Source organism: Ornithorhynchus anatinus, chromosome X1, assembly GCF_004115215.2.
Source record: "Ornithorhynchus anatinus isolate Pmale09 chromosome X1, mOrnAna1.pri.v4, whole genome shotgun sequence".
NCBI classification, from domain to species: domain Eukaryota; kingdom Metazoa; phylum Chordata; class Mammalia; order Monotremata; family Ornithorhynchidae; genus Ornithorhynchus; species Ornithorhynchus anatinus.
Window position 1 is genome coordinate 82,260,735 of NC_041749.1, and position 25,899 is coordinate 82,286,633.

The 25,899-nt window shown below is 44.2% G+C and overlaps 1 protein-coding gene across 3 annotated transcripts in view; it reads right to left on the reverse strand.

The window, feature by feature from the left end:
- The window catches only part of SMPD3 (sphingomyelin phosphodiesterase 3), a 170,345-nt gene that overhangs the window by 43,467 nt on the left and 100,979 nt on the right, over nt 1–25,899 (reverse strand). For all 3 annotated transcript variants that reach the window (XM_039910136.1, XM_029050603.2, XM_039910135.1), the window contains exon 2: nt 14,970–16,606. In XM_039910136.1, coding sequence (XP_039766070.1) covers nt 14,970–16,304 — 1,335 coding nt within the window. In that variant the 5' untranslated portion in view covers nt 16,305–16,606. The remainder of the gene's footprint in view (nt 1–14,969; nt 16,607–25,899) is intronic.

Below are 25,899 nucleotides of genomic sequence, written 5' to 3' on the forward strand. Positions count from 1 at the left end.
TAATGAGCATTAGTCATCTCACTGACACCTGGGCTATTATTTCATCAAGGCTCTGTCTCCAAATGACACAGCTCCATGGTCCAAAATGTCCTTAATATCATGGTAACATTCAATCTACATGACCTAGATACTGTAAAATAAATGAATCCCCAACCAATAGGCACAGTGGTGTACAAACATAGGAACAATAGAGCATCTCTCTGTAACAACAACTATCAGCCAAAGAACTGTATTGTAAAATGACTGAAATTTTGATGTACAATTAGGTGGAACTAGTGTTTTGAATGACATATTACCCACAAATACATCTGTCCTTGCAAAGGACCGGACTCTCTATTTCTGGAAAAAACAAACAAACCCCAAAACAGCTTAATGCTTAGTACATCTTGTCGAAGAAATCCTCCAGAAGAGATTGAACTCTACATTGAAATATCAGAGCTCGATTTGATGGTGGAGGAGAGGGGAAGTAGAGAGGTGTGACATTACGAGAAAGAAAGCCCTGAAACAGGGAAAACAGAAAATGGCTTAGATGGGACCCCTCTCACCTGCTCCATCGATATCACTGAGACCTCTTGCACCGAAGGCAAAGGGAGGTCCTCTCAGGAAAGGGATAAACAGATAACGGTAGGGGATATTTTGACTATCACTGAAGTAACTAGGACTGTGTAGCGACTTACCTGCTGCATAAAAAGATATTGGAGCTAAGGAGATAGGTAGATAGGCCCTTGGAGGCCTACTTAGATTGTGAACCTCCATAAGGGACAGGGACTGTGTCCAACCTAATGAACTTGTATCTACCCCAGTGCTTAGAATAGTGCTTGACCCATCATAAGCCCTCACCAGACACCATCATTAGTATTATTATTATTCAGAAGGAGAGCTAATAATAATAATAATGTTGGTATTTGTTAAGCGCTTACTATGTGCCGAGCACTGTTCTAAGCGCTGGGGTAGCTACAGGGTAATCAGGTTGTCCCACGTGAGGCTCACAGTTGATCCCCATTTTCCAGATGAGGTAACTGAGGCACCGAGAAGTTAAGTGACTTGCCCACAGTCACACAGCTGACAAGTGGCGGAGCCGGGATTCGAACCCATGACGTCTGACTCCCAAACCCGGGCTCTTTCCACTGAGCCACGCCGAAAGGAGACTGAAGTCCAAAATTTCCAGGACAGCATTCTCTGAAATGCAGCTGGTTCCATGAGCAGGGCCCCAGAGGCAGATGGAGAGGGAGAGTCAGTTTATAGATGAAAAAATGCCTAGAAGAGGTGTTTAGATACATGGAACTAGGGGAACTTTGGAAGCAGCTGGAACGTGTAGTGGAAGGACAGACTTCACCTGATCCAAAAATAGAGCTGGCTGTTGGAATCAAAATCAAAATTTTTTTTTATGGTACTTGTTCAGCACTTACTAATTGCCAAGCCATGTACTAAGCTGCTGGGGTAGATACAAGTTAATCAGTTTGGACACAGTCCCGATCCCACTTGGGGCTCACAGTTTAAGTAGGAGGGAGTAGGATTGACATTTTACAGATGAGGTAACTGAGGCACAGAGAAGTTAAGTGACTGGTCCAAAGTCACACAACACACATAGGCCAGAGCGGGAATTAGAACCCAGGTCCTCTGACTCCCAGGCCCATGCTCTTTCCACTAGGCCATGCTGCTTCTCAAACTGATTTCAAACTGAACACAGGGGGAAGTGCTGGTGGGTGCAGAAAAACATTCAACTCCTGGAAGGGAGGTGGCTCGGGGAAATTGGAGTGCTGCAGGGGAGGAATCAAAGGAAATCAAATTGAACATTTGAGGAAAATGATGAAGGCAGGTCACAGTGCCCATCAAATAAGGAAATTGGCAACTGTGGAAATGGGCAAAAGAAAGCAAAGCCAAAATATATTGAATGAATGCTTCTACATCGATGCTAGGAGCTTAACCAACTAAATGGATGCATTGAAAACTGATGGACAGGAAGGATGCTGATGTAACTGGCATCTCTGAGGTTTGGTAATGGGAAGAAAACCAATGAGATCCAGTGCTGCCAGGTTATAAACCCTACTGGAAGGACCAGGATGGACATGCGGGCAGGGGTGTGGCACAAAAATGGTAGTATAAAAATCTTCCCCAATAAGAGGAGCCCCAAAGGCACACCTTTGTATAGAAATCCCACACTTAAGCACAAATATCCCAGGAGGGACACACTACGGACCACTTGACCAGGAGGAGGAAAGGGGGCAGGGGGTGTTGGTTAAAATTGCGGAAACTGTGAAACGAGGGCATACGGTAATAGTGTGGAGACTTCAAGTAGCCTGATATAAGTTGGCTGTTCTTCCCCTGTCTTTCCCACACCTGTAGACAACACCACAATCCTATCTCATGAGCCTGTGATCTTGACATTGTCCTCGACTTATCTCTCTCATTCGAGGTTTGTGGATAGGCCAGATGACGGAGGGGCACTTAATCATGGAGCCAAAGGGACAAAAGCTAAACTCAATTTAATTCTAGTGAGGAGATATACGTGGGAGAATCACTCTGCAATAATGGCCACAACTTGATAAACTTTAATATTTTCTTAGCGGTGATGGGAAAGGAAGCCAGGCACATATGGAAAATTAGGCAGGTTAAAAAGGAGTTTGAAGAGCACCTTGCAAAAGATGTCAAAGCTAATAACAAAAGAGTCTTCGAATGTATCTAAAGCAGGAAATTGGATAGGAAGTTGGAGGGGCCACCTGAAGATGGAGGGGACTCAGGGATGAAAAGGAGATAGCTGACAGGCTCAAATAACTTCTTACTTTGATCTTACCTGGAACAAATTGGATGCTTTAGATTAAATTGATAAACTAGATGTAAACAAATCATTTAGAACTGGCTGGCTTCCACCCAAGAGCTCACCACCCAAAAGCTTGAAGTGGATAACACAGAACTCCTGGCAAGGGTGTGTAACCTATCATAATAATAAGAATAATAATTGAGGTATTTATTAAGCACTTACTTTGTGCCAGCCACTGCACTAAACGCTGGGGTGGATACAAGTATATCGGGTTGGACACAGTCCCTGTCCCACAGGGAGCTCACAGTCTCCATCTCCATTTTACAGATGAGGTAACTGAGGCACATAGAAGTCAAGTGACTCCCCCAGCGTCACACTGCGACAAGTGGTGGAGTAGGATTAGAACCCATGACCTCCTGACTCCTAGACCCAGGCTCTATCCACTCTGCCGTGCTGCTTCTACACAACATACATCTTACAAATGGCTACTCTATGGGCAGATCACCATCTGCAAGGACACTGACCTTATGCTTATTTACCTACAGCCATCTCTAGTACTTATGAAGAAAGTTATTCCTCCTTCTGCACAATAGTTTGTTTCTTTTTTCCCTTCTCTTTTCCTTTTCCTCTCTCCCTTTCTTTTTCCCCCTTCCCATTTTGTTGTTTTCTTCTGCCTCCCTGATTCTCTTATTCTTTTGAACTTAAGTTTTTTTTCCCCCCCATTTCTCTTTGATGAAAACCGACTAGCTAGCCTGGGCCCAGCATGCTGATGCTGATGCTGTCTTGAATGCCTGAGGGCTGCACTGTTACCCTAACATGTACATCTTTTATGAGTTTGATTTTAAAGTCCCACTCTTCAGCCATGTCAGAGTGAGAGGGATGTATCTTTGCTCTAGGGCTTCCTGACTCAAGATGCCCTGTAAACCAGGACATGCAGCACAGGTGAGGCACTGCTGTGCTCTTTCCATCACACTATTCTTCCACATGTCTTTTGTCGTCACTGTCTGAGACAGAAATTGGACTCCGTGGACCACTGGACTGACCCACTAGACTCCGAGTCTTATTCTGGTGTTCAGGCCAGGCACCATGACTGCTACTGGGGCATCTGGATCCTTCGATGCTGCTGAAATGGGGCACCTGGATCACTGTGCTGTATGGGCAGGTGCCCACCTTTGTGCCTTCTGGGAACCAACAATTTCCTTTTTTATGGTATTTGTTTAGCACTTACTGTACCAGGCACTGTTCTAAACTCTGGGGTAGATACAAGCTAATCATGTTGGGCACAGTTCATGTCCCACATGGGGCTCACAGTCTTCATCCCCATTTTACAGATGAGGGAAGTGAGGCACTGAGAAGTGAAGTGACTTGCCCAAGGTCACACAGCAGACAAGTGGCAGAGCAGGGATTAGAACCCAGGTCCTTCTGACTCCCAGGCCCACACTATCCACTAGGCCACACTGCTTCTGAGCAATAATAAAGATCTGAGCTCTTATTATTCCATTCAGGACCCTCTCCTAAGGTGATGGACAGGGAATGGGATAGGACCAAAAGGAAGGTACAGAAGAGAGAAAGGGAGACATAGAGAGTTGGACTCAGAGAAAGAGAGAGGTGGACAGAGAGAGACAGAGCCTCAGAAAGACAGAGGGAAAGAGAGAGAAAGGGAGAAGAAGAGAAACAGGGGGAGAGAAGGAAAGGGAGCACGTGCCAGAGGGGGCAGGGGTGACAGACATTTAATTCATTCAATCAGTTCTGAGTACCTATTGTGTACAAAGCACTGTACTGAGCACTTAGGAAAGTATGCTATAGAGAGAAGACAAGATCTTTGCCCATAAGGAGCTTACAGTCTAGCAGGGAAAATAGACATCTAGAAAAAGGAGGAAGAAATATTCAAATAGTAGAGTATGGAAATCAATAGGTACAATGAAAGGTTGAGTGCAAAAGTGCTGAGCTGATGAAAATAGGGAGGATAAGACTTGTAGAGGTGAAAAATTAACTAGGGAAAGCCCTCTGGTTGAGTTTTGATTTCAGAAGAATTTTGAAGATGGGGAGTGCTGTGGTCTGCCAGATTTGAAGGAGGATGGGAGTTCCAGGTGGGGGGAAGGGTAGGAGCGGTGGATGGTAAGTGGGAGAGTCAAGAATAAGACACAAGGAGAATGTGAGCTTGGGAGGAATAGTGTGTGAGCTGTATCTGGAGAAGAGAGTGGATAGGTAAGAGGGAGAGAGCTGAGGGAATAACTGGATGTCACTGCTCAGAGGTTTTCTGTTTGATGCAAAGAAATATGGGTAACTATCAGAAGTTTTTAAAGAGTGCAGATGTATGTGGAAACATTTTCGGAAGATTATCTGAGCAAAGAATAGACTACAGAGGGGAGAAGCTGGAGGCAGGGAGACCAGCGAGGAGGCTCATACAGTAGTCGTCAGGATACGATCGACATCTAGACCAGGGCAATGGCTGTTTGGATGGAGACGAAGGGGCAGTTTCAGGAAACATTGTGGTGAAAGAACCAACAAGATTTCACAAAAGAGTCTAGGTGACAGTTTAAAGAGAGAGAGAAGAATCAAGGATAATGCCAAGGTTGAGGCTTTCAGAAACAGGGAGATTTGTGGAATGGGAAACCTAGGTGGTGGAGAGGGTTTGGGAGGGAAGATGAGCAGTTCAGTTTGGTGCATATTGAGATTTAGGTGGTGGCAGACACCCACGTGGAGGTATCTTGTAGGTAAAGGGAAATGGTAAATTATAAATGGAGAGAGGTTGGGACCAGTGAGAGAGTTGTGGAAGTCACCCAAATAAATATGGTAGCTGAAGCCATAATAATAATGATGGTATTTGTTAAGCGCTTACTACACTCTGAGCACTGTTCTAAGCACTGGGGTAGATAGAAGGTAATCAGGTTGTCACAGTCTTGGGGCTCACAGTCTTAATCCCCATTTTCCAGATGAGGTAACTGAGGCCCAGAGACGTGAAGTGGCTTGCCCAAGGTCACACAGCACACAAGTGGAGGAGTCGGGATTAGAACCCACGTCGGATTAGAACCCCCGTCCTCGTCTTCTGAGTCCCAAGCCTCTGCTCTTTCCACTGAGCCACGCTGCTTCTTGGGGATGATGCCCCCAAGGCTGTGACTATAAATTTGTACTGGACTCTCCCAAGTCTTAATGCAGTGCTTTGTACATAGTAAGTGCTCAATAAATACCACCAATGTTGATAAAGTGGAAAGAAGGGGGGACCCAGAACAGACCTTTAAGGACCATCCTCGCTTAGGGGGTGAGATAGTAGTAATAACTATGGCATTTGTTAAGGGCCTACATTGTGCCAACCACTGTACTAATCGCTGGGGTAGGTACAAGATGATCAGGTTGGTCATAGTCCCTTTCCCACATGGGGGTCTCAGTCTAATTAGGAGGGAGTAGGTTTTAATCTCTATTTTACAGATGAAGTAACTGAGGCACAGAGAAGTTAAGTGACTTGCCCAAGGTCACACAGCAGGTAAATTCATTCAATCGTATTTATTGAGTGCTTACTGTGTGCAGAGCACTGTACTAAGCACTTGGAAAGTACAATTCAGCAGCAAATAGATTCAATCTCTAACCAACAATGGGCTCACAGTCTAGAAGATGGCGGAGTCAGAATTAGAACCTAGGACCTCTGACTCCTAGGCCCAGGCTCTTGCCACCAGACCACGCTGCTTCCCCATTTCCTGGATTTCACCCATTGGGGTGATGGGGGGGGGGGGCGGGGGTTCAGCTGGAGAGTCCTAGCAGCCAGGGATGTAAGAGGAAAACCAGGAGAGGACAGTGTCAGAGAAACCAAGGTTAGATAGAGTTTTCACGAGAAGGAAGTGGTCCACAGGGTAGAAGGCAGTGGAGAGGTCAACGAGAGTTAAGACGGGATAGAGACCATTCAATTTGGCAAAGAGGAGGTCATCGGTGGCCTTGGAGAGTGCAGTGGAGGAAATAGGATGGAAACCAGATTGTAGTGAGTCAAGAAGCAAGTTGGAAGAGAGGAAGTGGAGGCAGCGGATGTACACACAGACAAATTTACACATAGATGCATAAACACCCATTAAAACACACCAGAACACAGATAACACTCACCCAGTCATTGCCGCCTCATTGTGGTCTTGGTGGCTGCTGCCTCAGCATAACTACCTTTTCCAACCACTCCCTGAGCTGAAATCGCAGGGCCCGGGGTCCTAAACCGTTCACGAAGGCACCTGACTGCCTCTGCAGAAGCTATAAGTTGTTTCTATAGTGTTCCATTCATGCTGGAAACCTTTTCATCTCACCTTCTAACTATACCTTGCCCTAGACTCTCTCACTTTCAACAGCTCTGCCTCCCACCCCGTAACCGTGGTGGGGGTCCCTCAAGGCTTGGTTCTGGGTCCCCTTCTATTCTCCGTCTACACCCACTCCCTTGAAGAACTCATTTACTCCCATGGCTTCTACCACCTCTATGTGGAAGGGTCCCAGATTCAATTTCTGTTCTCCCACCCCACTCCTTTTTTTAAAAAAATGTTATTTGTTAAAGCGCTTACTATGTGCCAGGTACTGAACTAAGCCCTGGGGTAAATGTAAGCTAATTAGGTTAGACCCAGTCCACGTCCCACATGGGGATGACAGTCTTAATCCCTATTTTACGGATGAGGTAACTGAGTTCGAGAGAAGTAAAGCGACTTCCCAAGGTCACACAGCAGACAAATGGAGGAGTCGGGATTAGAACCCAGGTCCTTCTGACTTCCAGGCCCGTGCTCTATCAACCAGACCACGCTGCTTCTTTCTCCCTTAAATGTGAGCCCTATGTGGGACAGGGAGCATATCTGTCCTGAATAACTTGTACCAACCCCAGTGTTTAGGACAGTGTTTGACAACTAGCAAGCGCTTAACGAAGATGACAGTGATTTTTAGAAATACCATGAGTATTATTTCCTTCTTTTTGGTTGTACTGCTGAACAGTGTGCTGACTAGATAACAAAATTTTCCCTTTAGACTATATTCTTCTTGTGGGCAGGGAATGGGTCTACCCAATCTTTTATAGAGAAGCAGCGTGGCTCAGTGGAAAGAGCACGGGCTTTGGAGTCAGAGTTCATGGGTTCGAATCCCGGCTCGGCCACTTGTCAGCTGTGTGACTTTGGGCAAGTCACTTAACTTCTCTGTGCCTCAGTTACCTCATCTGTAAAATGGGGATTAAGACTGTGAGCCCCACGTGGGACAACCTGATTCCCCTGTGACTACCCCAGCGCTTAGAACAGTGCTCGGCACATAGTAAGCGCTTAACAAATAGCAACATTAATTACTGTACTCTCCCAAGTGTTTAGTACAGTGCACTGCCCCCAGTAAGTGCTCAATAAATACCATTGATCAATCTACATCTCTAGCCTTGCCCTCTCTCCTTCTCTGCAGTCTCACATTTCCTCCTGCCTTCAGGACATCACTTGGATGTCTTGCCAACACTTCAAATTAATACTGTACTCTCTCAAGTGCTTAGTATAGTGCTCTGCACACAATAAGCGCTCATTAAATTCAATTGACTGATTGATCACAACATTGCTAAAATCTGCCCTTTCCTCCCCATCCAAACAGCTACTACCTTGATCCAAGTACTTATTACATCCTACCTCTACTATGTATCAGCCTCATTGATCTCCCTCCCTCTTGTCTCTCCCTTCTTCAGTCCAAACTTGACTCTGCTGCCCAGATCATTTTTCTAAAAAAGTGTTCAGTTTATCATTCCTCACTCCTCAAGAAGCTCCAGTGGTTGCCAACCCACGTCTGCATCAAACAGAAACTTCTTAACTGTTGGTTTTAAAGTACTAAATCATCTTGCCCCCTTCCTCCCTTACCTCACTGATTTCCTACTACAACCCAGCCCCCTCGCTTCACTCCTCTAACACCAACCTACTCACTGTTCCTCGATCTTGTCTATCTTTCTGCCAACCCCTCGTCCATGTCCTCCCTCTGGCCTGGAACTCCCTCCCCCTCTGTATATGACCAACAGTCTCCCCACCTTCAAAGCTTTATTAAAGTCACATCTCCTCCAAGAGGCCTTTCCCAAATAAACCGTCAATTTCCCGCCTCCCTCTCCCTTCCACATGGCCTATGCACTTGGATTTATACCCTCTAAGCATTTATATTCACCTCACCCTCAGCCCCACAGCACTTCTGTACATATCCATAATTTATTTTAATGTCCATCTCCCCCTCGAGACTGTAAGCTTCTTTTGGGCAAGGACCATGACTATCAGTTCTGTTGTACTGTACTCTCCCAAGTTCTTAGTACAACAAGCTTACAGTCCAGACATATGGTCAACCTGAGGGTATCGGGCTCATACTGGGTAGTGTCCAAATATGAAGACTGTTATTCTTCTAAACCTGAAAAAATTTAGTAGAGAAGTCCCATGGCATTAAATGCACAGGAAGCGGACATCTAGACTTTAGAGTTCAATGACTACTCTCCTCAAAAATGGAGCTATCTGTGGCAAAACTGTCAAGGGAGCTATCTATATTTACTAAAGAAAATGCACTCCTCAGTGGTTTTTGGAAAGTCACACATTTTCACTAGTGATAGGAGAGACAGACCAACAGACAAGTCTAAACTACAGGAGAACCTCATGAAGACAAGGCTCTGCTGACAGATTTAGTTGGAGGCATTCAGCAAATCTTGAAATTTCTTAGACCCTCAGTCTCCTCATCTGGAAAATGGGGACACAGGAATGCATAGAGCACTGACTAGCCCATGATGCAGAATCTTTGTGGATTAAGGGGGTAACAGCAACAAAAATACCAACTAACTTCTTTCCGGTGGCAACAGGGCAATATGATTGTCAACTCCCTACTTAGCTTGTATCTAATTTATTCATTTATATTAATGTCTGTCTCCCCCTCTAGACCGTAAGCTCGTTGAGGGCAGGGAATGTGCCTACCAACTCTTTTGTAATGTACCCTCCCAAGCGCTTATTACAGTGTTCTGCTCACAGTAAGCACTCAATAAATACCACTGATTGATCTACCCCAGTGCTCGGTGCATAGAAAGTGCTTAACAAATATGACAATCATTATTAGTACTTACTATCCCAGGGTGGACTTGGAACTGGTGATGTAGTGATGAATATCCAAACTCCCTGCTCACTGGGCCATCTCACCCTGAAAGCTTTTCTTAATAAAATGCACATTAAAGGGATACTAAGGCTAATGCTTTACATAATAAACAGTTCTTTTATGGGAAAAGAATTCTGATTGCTTGGATCAAAAGAGAATCTATTAAATGGTGAGAAATGGTACACAAAAATAGAAAGAATAAGCCCCGCTATAATATGAATTCAATTGATTTCAATAACATTATATCATGTGGTGAAAGCACGGGCTATTTGTGTCAAACCTCGCAGGAAAGGGGACACAAATATAGAGATTTTTGTTCTGTGGATGAGGTCTCTCTTGAAACTATTTTCCGGCAGGTTCTACTCTAAAGGTCTCTTCTACTCAGAGACCTATCTATAAACAGAAGAGAAGTCAAACAAAGGTGCAGAGAAGCCAAAAGGATCTGAATGGAGACACCGGGACCTTGTGGCTCAGTGGAAAGAGCATGGGCTTGGGAGCCAGAGATCATGGGTTCGAATCCCGGCTCTGCCATCTGTCAGCTGTGTGACTGTGGGCAAGTCACTTAACTTCTCTGTGTCTCAGTTACCTCATCTGTAAAATGGGGATTAAGACTGTGAGCCTCATGTGGGACAACCTGATTACCCTGTATTTACCCCAGCGCTTAGAACAGTGCTCTGCACATAGTAAGCGCTTAACAAATACCAACATTATTATTATTATTATTATTACCTCCACTCACTATCTCTCATTCCTCTGACCAGTAAGGAGCCAGCAGCAACATCAAAGCAGTATTCAATCCTTTAGCTTTATAGTGATTGGGTGAGTTTCTCTAAGCACTTCTGGACTCACCAGTCAGTTTCTGAGAATAGTGGGTAGAGGTTCAGAAGGCCCCTCCCTAAAATAAAATGAATGAATCGTGCAATTACTCTAACTTGTAGATGGCCAAAATTCTCCTTAGGCAGGATGGCGGTGGGCCCTAAATGGGACCAGGGCAAGAGGAGGAGACAGAGATGGGGAAAAAAGGAGATGGGGAATGAAAAACAGGGAGGGGAGAGAGCGCAGAGAAGGTGTCCATCCTTGAATGTTTCTACCACCATTACTGGAGCAAGAGCACCGGGGCAAGGACGTGCAGTTGAACTGGGGTGTCAGCTTGGGGTGCTGCTGCTTCGGCTCACCTGGAAGTGGCAGTTGCACCATTGATGCTGGCCCCAGATTAACTAGCCCAATCTGGACCTAGCTGGCAGGGCTGCTGAGGTCGTTTTTGCCGACTCTTCTTCTTTCCATGGCAACAGAAAATGGTGGCCCCTGCTCAACTGGTCCGGCCTAGTGACACCTGATTATCTTACCTAATGGCCACACGATGACTTTTCTTCTTTTCTTATCTCCCTCTTGTCACAGTCAGTCATCAGTGACAATAAGCACAACTAAATTCTCAGAGGCAGCCAGCTCTGGTGGTGAGAGTCCTGGCAAGGAATCCCATCTTCCCGCTCATACCAGCCTTAGCGCTTAAATGTGAATTGTTCTATTTATTCTACTTATCTCCATTTTTACTTTTTTTTGTCACCAGGTAGAACTGTATTTTCTCTTTGATTCTTACTATATGTACATTCTCTCCATCTCCCGCATTAGAATCGTAAGCCCCTTGAGGACAGAGACCGTGTTTTCTATCTTTCACTGTTCTAAGCACCTACTCCAGTGTGCTCAATAGCTGCTGCTGGTGTGCCTGAATTATGTGTTGTTCAGACAGATTTCCTGCGAGACACTCCTTTTCGAGCACAACCCCGCCAACACCATTACGGCTGTGGTGACGGTGGAGTATTTGCTGCTGCTGTGGGAGAAGAGGAGAAGAAAGAGGGTCTTTTTCCACCACCCTGCCTGAAAATGGGAACTTTCAGGTGGTGGAATGGAATCCCCCAAATCAAGATGGCCCTACCTTAAGAAGGACTTCTGGCCACTGCCACTAAGGGCCAGGGGGCTAGCAGATTCCACCACAGGTACACCAGGAACAGTAAATTACAGATCCCCGGGTGAGATTAGAGGCAGTGTGGCCAAATGGAAAGAGCACAGGCCTGGGAGTCAGAGGATCTGGGTTCTAATCCCAGCTCCGTCATTTCCCTGCTGGGTGACCTTGGGCATGTCACTTCACTTTTCCATGGTTCAGTTTCTTCATCTGTAAACTGAGGATCTACTACCTGTTCTCCCTCCCCTTTAGATTATGAGTCCATTGAGGGACAGGCACCGTGTCTGTCACGATGATCTTGTATCTACCTTAGCACTTAGTACAGTGCTTGGCACCTAGTAAGCGCCTAACAAATACTACAATTATCATTATTTATTATTAGATTTGAGAGCAAAGGGTACTTATCCATGGAAGAGAAGTTTGCAAAACAAATTCCAAAGCGAAAGTGTCTGGGTCTCAAAAAAATAATCGTCGTTGGGGTGAAGCTACACTGATGTGCCTTGAATGCCTGATTGGGGATACCTTTGAAAGAAAGCCCTAATTGCCTAGCTGCATTGGCTACCTGAAAAAAAGTGGTTTTAAAAGGAAAATAAAAACCTTTTCAGACACTTCCATTTATCAGCATACTACTTATAGATCTCCAGGCACTAATGGAAACACCATACTTTTTAGCCTAAAAGAAGATTTCCTCTCAGAGATCAAAATCTCATTATCTCAACCACCAGGGCATTTATACCTATGCCAGCCACATGTAGGCAGAGGGAGGGAGAATGTGGGAGAAGAATGAGGTGGTGAATGAGGCAGGGGATTGTGGTTGGGTTTACAAAGGAATTGATTTGTACAGCAGCTGTGGTATCAAGAAAGGTCCCAACCCAGTGAGTGTCTGGGACAGCGTGAGTGGGCTGGAAGAGAATAGTCTTGATCTGGCAAAGGGATGAGGATGCTGAAAACTAGCAGGGGAAAAAAACTGAACAAAGACAAGAGAGAGAGTGGGTAGAGTAAAGAAGAGAAAACTGACCACTTAGGTTTCCTGCAAATTATTTGTGGGTTTCTGTTGGCTTCTTTGAGAAAACTGAAAATCTTGAGTTTTGCTGCAGAAAATCTGACAAGGCAGTGTCTAATGCTTGATAAGAAGACAATAGTCATTAACCATGCCATTAAAAGCCTAAAAATTTGTCCCCTGTATTTAAATTAGTAATATCCAGTTCAGTGATGACTTCAAAATCAAGTACACTTTAATAGCAGTGTGACCTAGTGGAAAGAGCATGGGACTGGAGTCAGAGGAACTGGGTTCAAATCCCAGCTCTGCTGCTTGTCTGCTCTGTGGAATTGGATGTCACTTAACTTCTCCATGCCTCAGTTTTCTTCTCGGCAAAATGGAGATTAAATATGTATTCTCCCTTCTTCTTAGGCTGGGAGCCCCATGTGGAACGGGGATGTTGTCCAACCTGCTTTTCTTGTATCTACTCCAGTGCTTTAGTACAGTGCTTGATATGCAGTAAGCACTGTAACAAATACCACAGTTATTATTATTATTGAGTACATATACCCTTCTGAAATAAGGGGCCCATAATATTTTTTGTCTCTGCTTGAAGCATCCACTGGGGAAAATGAGTCTAAATGAAAATCAAATTACTGGGCAAATTTTGATTCTGACATCCCTATCTATCACCCTTAATTTGAATTATTTGTGAATATTTGTCAACAGTGGAAGACCACAGGACTGGAAGTCAGGACACCTGGATGGCAGTCCCTACTCAGCCACTTGCCTGCCGTGGGACTTTGGGCAAGTCATTTAATTTTTCTGTGCCTTAGTCTCCTTATTTGTAAAATGTGGATTCAATATCTGTTCTCCCTCCTCCTTAGACTATGAGCTCCACGTGGGATAGGGACTGAGCCTGATCTGATTGTATTATATCTGCCCCAGTGCTTAGCTCAGTGGCTGGTGCATAGTAAGGACTTTACACGTACTATAATTATAATTTTTATTATTTATATTCTACTTTGCTGTTTTTTCTCTAATGGGGGATATCTTGGTTTCCCCAGCTATGTCAACTAAACTACCAGTAATTCTGTTGCATTGTACTCTCCCAAGCACTCAGTCCAGTGCTCTGCACATAGTAAGCACTCAATAAATACTGCTGAATGACCGATTGATTGACCTGTGGACTTTCTTCAGTCATAGTTAGGGAATCCCTTCATTTCCGGAGGAGTACGCTCATTTTAACTGGTCTGTCCAGTGCCTGGAGTTGCCAAAGCAAACCATCTCAGTCACTCTTGGGAAGTCAAATCTAAGATTAACAGTGTTGAGTAATAATGATAATTGTGGTATTTGTTAAGTGCTATGTGCCAAACACTGTACTAAGCACTGGGATAGATATAAGATAATCAGTTCCCACATAAGGCTCACAGTCTAAGTGGGAGGGAGAATAGTTTTTTTTTCATTGGTATTTGTTAAGCGCTTACTATGTGTCAGTTATTGTACTAAGCATTGGGGTAGATGAAAGGTAATCAGGTTGGACACATTCCATGTCCCACAGTCTTAATCCCCATATTACAGGTGAGCTAACAGAAGCACAGAAAAGTGAAGTGACCTGGCCAAGGTCACAGAGCAGGTATGTGGCAGAGCCAGTATTAGAACCCAGGTCCTCTGAGTCCCAGGCCCACGCTCTTTCCACTCGGTCCCGCTGCTCCTCGTACTGCCTACGCCTTGAAAAAAGCCAGAAGAGGCCTGGGATTGCAACATCAGAGTACTCTGATCCGCTTGTGACTCCAGCAAAAAGGGATGAATGATAAAGGCTCAGTCTATTAAGAAGCTGATAGGACAACTACGCAGTCGAAAAATATAGTGCCCCTAGAGGTGGCTGGGTTTAAATTAATAATAATAATAATAGTGTTGGTATTTGTTAAGCGCTTACTATGTGCAGAGCACTGTTCTAAGGGGTAGATACAGGGTAATCAGATTGTCCCACGTGAGGCTCACAGTTAATCCCCATTTTACAGATGAGGGAACTGAGGCCCAGAGAAGTGAAGTGACTTGCCCACAGTCACCCAGCTGACAGGTGGCAGATCTGGGATTCGAACCCATGTCCTCTGACTCCCAAGCCCGGGCTCTTTCCACTGAGCCACGCAAATTGCGGGCGGGAAGCCTCTTACCTTAAGAAACAAAGCTCCCTTGGAGGCCAGGGCATCTGATCCTCGTCCATTGGGGTAACAGTGATAGGCAGCATCCAGAACTGGATAACGGCTGGCAAAGAGGAGGCCGCTGTTCAGACACTTAAAGCTACAGCAACCGTGACAGCTGTAGACCCCAACATCATAGAGAATGTATTCGAAATAGTGGTGGAGCTGCTCTTTCAACTTCTCCGCTGCTCTTTTGTCAAAAACTTCCTGTAAGCATAGGAAGTCCAAGTTGGCAGGAAAGAAGGCAGAGATCTCATGGTCGAAGATCTCGTCGGTATGCTTCTTTTTTCTCACAGAGGTCTTCTTGATCACAGAGGCCTTGTAGAGCAACTTGTTGTTAATGGCGCTTTGGTCCACAGTGCCGTCTCCAATCCGAACTTTCACAAGGGACTCTCTGGAGGCAGTGTAGCTGTCTAAGCTTCCGGAGTCCCCTTCTTTCTGCTTATGGTTGTGGGTTTGACCCTTCTGGCCTTCCGTTTCAGCCTCTGGCGGAGGATCTGCTTGACAGTCAACCTGCCCAGTGGGGGCATCTACTTCTGGGTCTGAAAGCTGCGCTCCATCTTCCCCACCGATGCGGATGATACAGGCACTGTCTTCTCCCTCATTCGGTTCTGCAGCGGCTTTGGCGTCTCTGTTCTCCTCACTGTTCGTTGTTCCTCCGTTATCTCCCTTGTACTCCATGGATGTCGTCCTCTTAATGCCCATGTTGACAGCTCGGTTGGGGCCATCGCTGCCTTGGGGTGATACCAAGCTGCTGAAGCTTGCTGCACTGATGGAGGTGTTGGTTGGGGAATCGATGTATATTTTGATTTGGGGTCTGCTGGCCCCATTACGGATCCTTCGCCCAATCTCTTTGGCCCGGACTTGCGTGTTGAAGACGTTGTTGAATCTCGCCAGGGAGTCGGGAAGCAGGCAGACATTGGCAGTGCCAAAGCAGAAGCTTTTCCCGGTCCCTGCAGCCTTCCATTCGCTGAGAAGGGCAGAGCCGCTAGCCTGGCTTTTGTCTTCTAGCCTGGAATAGATGTACGGTCTCCTAGCTGACTGGAGGGGAGACCACAGCAGGAACCCGATCAAGGCAAAGGGCAGAGAGGCAACCAGGAGGGCCAAGTAGATGGGAGTGGTAATAATGACGCAGAGAACGTGAAAGTAGCATGGGTCGTCGGCCCGCTGGCGCTTCTCATAGGTGGTGGGTACAAAAGAGGCCAGAAGTCGGTCTGCTAGCCAGTAACATGGGAAGATCAGGGCCCAAGAAAAGGAATGCAGAACCGACAGAAAGCTGTTGGGAAAGGGGGCAGTGTATAAAACCATTGCAACTCAGTGATGGCAGAACCCGGCAAGCCCTACGACATGGTGTCTCTGTCAATAGTCCGTTAGAATTCCAAGGCGAGCCGGGTGTTGAAACTTCTTAGCCAATGTCCAAAAGGTCTGTGATTTGGACTTCAGGGAAAGGTATCACCTCCTAAATACCATTTCACTTTGTCTGAGAAGAAGTGAAAGGCCACTACACAAGGCATGAAATTGTTCTGTCCTTTGGATGGCTGCAGTCTCCCAAGGCCTCATTGTTCAATGCAGAATTCCATGCTGAGAAGCAGAGATGGCTGAAAGGAAACCTGAGGAGATAAACACAAATGAAGACTTCCCTTAATGTTTATTAAGTCATGTCCGAAGATTCCTCTTTTCCTATCTTTTCTCAGGCTGCTTTTTCTCCTCTCTCTTTCTATCTCACTGTGTCTCTCTCCCCACCCCCAACCCCCTGCATCACATCTCACCCACACTCAATAAGCATTCTTAATGGATTCGGATTTACCAAGACAGACTTCTCCATTTATTGGCAGACTTCTAAAAGAATAAAATAAACCCTAACTGCTAAAAATATTCAGGACAGATAAGTTCAGAGTCCCTTGGGGAATGCAACAGTAAGTTCTGTGGTTTTTGTGGATATCAACCTTAACCTCAATCCTGCAGTAACACATCTTCATTTCCATTCAAAAATCTCTTTCTTTAAGTTAAATTTTTATTTACATCAACCACATTTACAATTTAACAAATGGCATTGGCTAATTCTCGTTCATCTGTTCCAAAGCTGCTTGAGGCATTATAACATCTTTTCACTTAAATAATCAATCTTAAAGTGACAGACTTCCTTGGATGAATACACAAAAATTTCTCATGTGATGATGTTTATTGTGTCCAAGTTTATTGGCTCCTAAGAGAAGTTTTTATTTTTTAAATGCAGAGTTTTTGGTATATGATGTTGTATGCTTGCTTTGCATCAGCAACAGCTGTTGTAATTCCAGTTTCTTGACCAAATTTACAGGGGACAAAAGTGAAAAAAGAAACTATCTGTAAAGTGAGACCCCAAAAGGAAAAGTCCTTGGAAAATGGTGCCAAGAAAATTAAGAAAGATTCTAGATGATAAAATAGGCCAGAAATAGCTTGGTCTTAAACTAGTACAATTGAGAACTCATGTTCTAAGCCTGTGTTCCAAACTACTGTTCCCCAAACTGAGAGAAGCTTAAATAATCAAAAGAAAATGTGAATACCAAACAGATTTGGCAAGAAACCTGGACAATAAAGCCAAACTTTATTTTGTTCAGTTATCCAATCTTTTGATTATCCCAATTAGCCTAAATCCCAATTAGTTTAGATACTGTTTCTTCTAGTATAATAATAATGTTGGTATTTATTAAGCGCTTACTATGTGCAGAGCACTGTTCTAAGTGCTGGGATATACAGGGTAATCAGGTTGTCCCACATGAGGCTCACAGTCTTAATCCCCATTTTATAGATGAGGTAACTGAGGCACAGAGAAGTTAAGTGACTTGCCCACAGTCACACAGCTGACAAGTGGCAGAGCTGGGATTCAAACTCATGACCTCTGACTCCCAAGCCTGTCTCTTTCCACTGAGCCACGCTGCTTCTCTGCCACTGTAGAGGCAGTATAGCCACTGCCTCTACTATACCCACAGGTTGCCTCTGTGTACTGAATTAGTTTTACTATCAGAAACAAAAGCCACAAGGATGGACATTTATGAAGTTTTGAGAGAATACTTCATTTTTATAGGGAGATTTTCCCTTCTTAGTGCATGTCCTCTGATAGCATCATCAAGCCAAGCACTTAGTACAGTGCTCTGCACACAGTAATCGCTCAATAAATATGATTGAACGAATGAACGAAGGAATCAATCATGAATCATTGATATTTATGGAATGCTTACTGTGTGTAGAGCACTGTAATAGGTGTTTGGGAAGAGTATGATACAACAAAGTTGGTAGACACCTTCCCTGCCCACAGGAAGCTCACAAGGTAGAGGGGGAAAGAGATATTAAAATAAATTACAGGTAAGTACAGGTAAGTGTACAAGTAAATACAGGTAAGTGCTTGCCTATTGGGAGTAGAGGACTGTACTAAGTGCTTGGGAAACACACGGAAGTGTAATAGGTCCTCAAAATAAACCAAATTGAATAAACAAGAACAAATAAATGCACATCTTGTAGTATTCATCTTGTGATGCTTATGTGAGCCCCACAAAAGATAGATTAACTATTTTAGTTCATGTGCTATGTTTGGAATGCCTTGGGGGTTGGTGACATTGTCAGACTAAAAACATATTTTAAAGCCTTAATACATCCATGCAGGCTTTGAAATTGGACGCTGCTTCTTCCTTTATGTCCGTTCTAATGATACTAGAAGCGATTCCTGAACATGACATTGGAACACCTTTCATCTGCAGCCTTGTATGTTCAAAGAACACAGAGATTTAAACAAGGAGGGCCAGTCTGCTAGAAAGCATTCAACATAATGCACTTTTAACATAGGGGTGATGAGTAGCCCATCCAGAGTGTACTTCAGATTTGATTTTCTAAGAAAGTCATCACTGCTCAAAACCTGCAGGTGTGCCATCTTCTCTAATCTTCTAACATAGACACTGTACTGAAGGTCACCGTATGGGAATTGGAAATCTTAAAATTGTATGATTAGGAATTTGCCTGGTGGGAAGCGAGGGACTAGAAGAGATGGCTGAATCCTCCTCCCTCTTGCTTAGGCTATGAGCTTTATATGAGACAGAGACTGGGTCCAACCAGATTATCTTGTATCTATCCCAGCATTTAGTACAGTGCCTGACACATAGTAAGCACTTAAGTAGCATTTCTAAAAAAAAATGACCTCTCGAGACCTCTTTCAGTTATATCAGGTGAGCAGAAATTGCCAAAACACATGGTCAGCATGATTTGACTCAGTTATATCAGCTGAGTAGGGATTGCCAAAACATACGGCTATCTTTATATCTACCTAAGAATTTCTAAAGTGTTTTTCACAACAGTCCTTGGGAAGAGGACAATGAAGACAGCAGTGAGGCTTACTGGAAATAGCCCAGACCTGGGAGTCAGGAGACCTGGATCTAGGCCTGGTTCTACCACATGCCTGTTGTGTCACCTCGGGCAAGACACTTAACCTCTGTGCTTCAGTTTCCTCATCTATAAAATGGGGATAAGATCTCCCTCCTTCTGAAACTGTGAGCCCCGTGTAGGACAGGGATTGAGTCTGATATAATTATCTTGTATCTACCCCAGAGTTTAGAACAATGCTTGGCATATAGTAAGTTCTCACCAAATATCATCTGTCTTTTTTATTGTTTTGAAGGAGTCTTCAGTCGAGAACGATGGATGAGCCACAGGAAGGGAAGGCAAACAAGGGAAAGCTGTATTTTCTCCATCCGTTCGCTGTTTAGTTAGTGCTCACCAGTTGCCTAGCTCCAGATTCTCTCCAGAAATATCTGAAGGGAAAGCTTTCTTGAGTTAAATTTGGGAAATTCTCCATTCTAGTACTTCAGTAGGGTCATTGGAACTTTTGGGAGGAGATAGTAAAGTAAGATTCCCTCTCCCTTGGTATGACTTCAAGCTAATATAGTGTTCCTATTTAAAGGGCCTCTGTACAGTGATGAAAAGCATTCTAGTAATACACAGATGGTTAAACTTTGCTGTGAGTTTATTTGCCTTAAAAAATCAATACATGTGAGTCAAGTGCAAGGTCTTTTTTTTCTTCCTGAATTTCTTCCCCTTTTAAGTTTTGGGTATTTTCTTATGTGAGTTAATCACAGCCCATAGGGACTTCAAGTCACTTTAATCATTTAAAAAATTGTGAATAAGCCAAAATTGTTAAATATTTCCTTCTTGGGTGTCACATCCTTAAGGAGGGAATGCAACATAAAACAACATTCAGGTTTAGGTTTCTTAAAGTGGACACAATGGGAAACCTGTAAAATGGGCACTTCAGCTCACTTGCTTCCCTCTTCAGCAGGAGTATTTGCTTGTGCTTGTGGGTAGCTAGGAATCTGAGTATCCACCTCAGTGTGGTTCCATAGAAATGATGATGAAAAGGAATAAAATAACAGGGACGAGAATTCCCAGAAATAAGCTTTCTTTTAAGGAGAAGTAGCATGGTCCAGTGGAAAGAGCACGGGCCTGGGAGTCAGAGGACCTGGTTTCTAGTCCTGGCTCTATCCTCTGCCTTCTGTGTGACCTTGGGCAAGTCATTTCACTTTTCTGGGACTCAGTTTCCTTACCTAGGAAATGGGGATTCAATACCTGTTCTTCCTCTCCCTTAGGCTGTGAACCCCATGTGGGACAGCAACTGTGTCCAATTTGATTATGTTGTATCTACACCGCTGCTTGGTACAATGCTTGTCACATAGTAAGCATTTAACAAGTACCACAATTAATATTACTATTGAGCTCGGAGTAATTTATGCATACTATCTCATTAATTTGCACAATAAGACATCTTCCTCCCCAGCAGGGGGCAGGCATTGCTGCACTGTGTTTCCAGGCAAGGACGACGAAGGTATGGAGCTGGTAAGAAATTTTTCCAAGCTTACCCCCAATTATTAATGGAGAAGTGACTTTCAATGGCCCTTTGAGATTAACCACCCAACGACTATTGTCATGATACACTAAAGTTTGCCCCAAAGGAGACTTGGACTTTAAAGGCAACTTATGACCTGTATCCTGGGATTCCCCCAATATTCTAAGAAATAACATATCAACATGGTGCCTTTGTATCAGTTATGTAATCATATTGGGTCTGAAGGGCTCCTAAATGCAAAACCATAGCCACTGGCTTTATTTTTAGCAAAGAGAGAATTTGGTTAACAAAAGGAAAATTATGACAATTATGTAAAAAAAAAACAACCACCCCTCTATATTGCAGTCAGTTAAGGAATCTGACATGCTGACAAAAGGAAAAACACTTGAGAGTTTTGGAAGACAGTGCTTGAAGCTCACAACTTTATTCCTGGGTATTGTACAAGTTAATAAAAGCATAAGATATTATATAACACACAGGTGGCAATAGCTAAAAGGAGTTCCTGTTTCTCCCTTTTGTGTAAGAACGTGGAAGCCTTTAGAATCATCGACTTATAGAGCTAGAAGAGGCCTTGACAGATCTTAGGATTAGTGTCAGGGCTGGGAGTAGGCATTTTTGGCCTCATCATCACAGGGCTAAAAGGCAGCAGAGGGGAGCCCACACTGTAGCTCAAAGACATAATCAGGACTGTGGGAAGGGGAGTGCGAGTTGAAAGGAAAAGTGTCTTGTGTTCCCATTCTGTCCCCGAATGCCCGCCCCCCCTTCCCCCCCCCCCACTCTCCCTCAACCTTCTAGTTCCTCTTCTGTAACTGTCACACCCACCTCTCTCCATTGCTTTATTCAGCTTCATCACCCACCTGGCTGGCAAAGCAGATAGGAGAGTTTTACTGACAGCCGAGGACCCCCTGTGCTTCCCTTACCTTTTCCCACACCCCCTCACTCATCAGTGGAGGTCAGGGAACTAGGAATATACCCTTGAAGGCATGTGCCCCACTCGCAGTACTCTTGGCCGAATTACAGCTGTAATAGGTGCCTAGTTTTGTGCAAGTGAACTAAATATGAGGCGATGCAAGGAACCTTACAGTTTCATAGATAAACTTTATATTGTGCTTCCATAGGTGCAGTTTTCCTGAGCCCCATGAGGGGCGGCGACTGGGTCTGATCTGCTTTTCTTGTCTCTACCCCTGCATGGAACGCAGTGCTCGGCACGTAGTAAGCACTTCATAAATACCATCATTACTACTACTGGATGGGAAACAGCAACACGCGCAAAAGGTCATCATTAGTGTTCATTGAGGGTCTGTGTTCAGAGCACTGTACTAGCCACATGGGAGTATACAATGAAAATAGAAGAGACAGTTCCAGCCCCCTAGGAACAAATGCTCAAATGGAAGAGATGGCAGACACAGATAGTATATCTCTAATGGGAACACGAGCGAAAGCATAGAAACAATTGGGTCACAAAAAAAGCAACCAAAATTAATAAATGCATGAGTAAATCAGTGGAATTAATAAACCAATATACATATGGGTGCTAAGGGTGACTAATGGGATGACATGACCAGGAGGTAGGGATTAATCAAGGAATGCCTAACTTCTCATTTTCCCTCTTAAACCCTTCCCTCCTCCTAATTTCCCCAACTCTGTTGACAGCACCATCATCCTCCCTGTCCGAGAAGCCCATGACCTCGGTGGCTTGACTCCTTGACTCCTCACTGCCTTTTAGCTGTCACATCAGTCAACTTATAAATCCTGTCACTTTTTTCTCTACAACATCTCCCAGAACTGCCCCCTTCCTCTCCACCCAAACAGCCACCACCATGATTCGACCTCTCACCACGTTGGGGTTAGATTACAGTATCGGCCTCCTCATCCGCCTGCCAGACTCTAGCCTTTCTCTGCCTTCAATCTACACTTTACGCTGCCCCTCGAATCATCATCCTATCATCACGTCTCATTCCACATCTCAAAACCTCCAGTGACTACCCATTTCCCTCTGCATCAAGCAAAAACTCCTTACTATTGGCTTCAGGATTCTCTACCAACTTTTCCCATCTTGCACATCAGGTCTCTTGACCTGCTACCCTGGAGGTCAAGTTATTCTTTACCCTGTATCTAAAACTTCCTAAGTATTTATTAAGCACTTACTTATCCCCAGCACCACAGTAAGTGCTTAATAAATACTATCACTACTCCTAGGTCGGGATTCCAAATCCAGAATGTGCATACGTATTAGATTAACACTTGTCTCAACCCCAGCGTTCAGTACAGTACTTGGCCCATAGTATAGTGTTTAATAAATCCCATACATATCATTATTATTATTATTATTATTATTCCTACATTGGGATTCCAAATCCAAAAGGTACATATGTACTCAATTAAGATATTAGCTGTTCCAAGCCCTATAGCATAAAGAAATCCATTCTCAGGACAAAAAGTGTCTCCAGCATCATCTAGGATTCACAGTTTGGTAAACTTGGGCAATGATTTCAGTTATGCATGAGCTAAAACAGACATTTGGACGGAGCCCAGGACCAGTGCATCATTCTCTGTGATGATGAATATTGGTAATCCAAGGCTTTAAAGGAGGTAGATATATGGTCAGGGAATCCAGCTCATCATCATAATAGTAACATAAACTCCCTCAGATTGCACACACTGCATAATAAACCTCAGATTTAAAAGCTTAACTAACAATCCACACAAATATGCTAATCTATCATCAGCACTTCTCCTGAGGTAGCATTAGTATTTATAAGCGCTTATCGTGTGCAGGGCACCATCCTAAGGGCTGGGAAAAAAATACATAGGTGAGAATTAGACATGGTCCCTGCCTCCCCCGCCGCGGCTCCAAATCTGAGAATAAAGTGGGGAAGGGTTTGGTGACAGCCACGGTAGGAAAGATACGAAAGACTATAAATACAAAAACAACATAGAGGACAAGGATTTAGGCCTGCAGCTTAATTCTCCCGTGATCCAGGATGCACTGGGCATGTTGGAAGCAGGGGTCCGGTATAGCGCGATGGGGTTCCCAGTGGTTTCGCTCGGCAGTGGGAGGGCCAACTTTCTACCAAAGGAAGTGCCTACGCAGCTTCTGTTCTGAGCAGGATCTGAGCTAAACCACATTTGCTCAGACCCATGGTATAGGTAGGAGTTTCACAGTTTTGTAAGCAATCCAAGTTCAGGGAAAAAGCTTCTCCCCATCCCTGGAAACTGGGAAAAGGGGCTATTTTCCTGAACTTGGATTGCTTACAAAACTATGAAACTTTCACCCCCCGCCCCCCCCCCCAAAGCAAGGTGCAGGGGGCCATGTTACTGACCTCAGGGGGAGGCACTCTTCAATCAGTAGTATTTACTGAACATCTGTGTATGGAGCACTGTACTAAGCACTTGGGAGAGTACAATAGAATTAATAATAATGTTGGTATTTGTTAAGCTCTATGTGCAAAGCACTGTTCTAAGCACTGGGGTAGATACAGGGTCATCAGGTTGTCCCACGTGAGGCTCACAGTTAATCCCCATTTTACAGATGAGGGAACTGAGGCTCGGAGAAGCTAAGTGACTTGCCCGCAGTCACACAGCTGACAAGTGGCAGATCTGGGATTTGAACCCATGAACTCTGACTCCCAAGCCCGGGCTCTTTCCACTGAGCCACGCTGCTTCTCTCAATTAGCAGATGTGATCCCTGCCCTCAAAGAGTTTGTAATATAATGGGGGAGGCAGACACTAAAATGAATCCCAGAGAGGTGGAATATTACAAAGAGCTATATAGATATGTACATAGATGCAACCGGGAAGGTCTTGTTACTTAGGTGAAATGAAAGTGCTGAAGTGGCAGTTGTGAGGAGACGAGAAAATAATTAGGGACTTAGAGACTTTTACCCAATTTCAAATATGATCAATAGAGGTAGAACGTCAGAGTTTCCATGGTTTCTATTTTCTCTACCCTGGTGGGTCCAGTGCCCAATGCCTGTAGCACTTGTTTGATCTAAGAGGGCATATCGATCAAAACCTTTTGTTTGGAAATTCACAGAACAAGATTTTGACTCACCGTTCTATATGCTGTGTTCAACATCCAGTTGAATGGGAGGAATGGGGGTTAAAGTGTTATACGGGAATAATTTAACCTAATTTAATTCGAGAACACGTACTTACATGGAATGAGGTTTTTTTTTGCGGGGTTACCCTAAAATATGAGCGTTCTGAGTGGAAAGTTTAGGACCAATATGGCCCCAGATGGCGTAATGGATAGAGCACGGGCCTGGGAGTCAGAAGGTCATGGGTTCTAATCCCAGCTCCTCCACTTGTCTGATATGTGACCTTGGGCAAGTCACTTCCCTTCTCTGTGCCTCAGTCATCTCATCTGTAAAATGGGGATTGAGAGCTGTGAGCCCCACGTGGGACAGGGGATTGTATGCAACCTGATCTGTTTGTATCCACCCCAGCACTTGGACCAGTGCCTGGCACATAGTAAGCGCTTAATAAATACCATCATTATTCAAGAGCTTAGAACATTGCTTGGCACATAGTAAGTGCTTAACAAATACCATCATTATTATTATTATTTTTGCTTGAGTCTGTGCTTAAAACTAGTCCTATCGTAATTCAGTTCCTTTTTCTTTCAAGATTGTTCAACAAATGCTCACTGAACTCCAGCAAGAATGTTCCATTTGGGAACAAAATGCTTTAAATGACTATGTCTTTAAGATGTTAAACATTTTCAGATCTTAATTTCCCATTTCCTTCATAAGGCCTTCTTCACATTCTAATGTTTACTGCTTTCAAATTCTGAGATTTCCAGACCAATAGAGTCTCCTGATGAAAATAATGTGAGTTTGCGAACTATTAGTGAGTGGAACCACACCTTCGTATGCACCGACAAGGATCCTGGGGGCCCTGAAATATTAATCAGGACATCACTGTACCTTTTGTGATTATCCTCCACCTTCTTCCTACAGTCATTTTTTTTTTAAAAGCACTTACTATGTGCCAGGAATTCAGCCCTGGGGTAGATGCACGCTAATCAGACCGGAC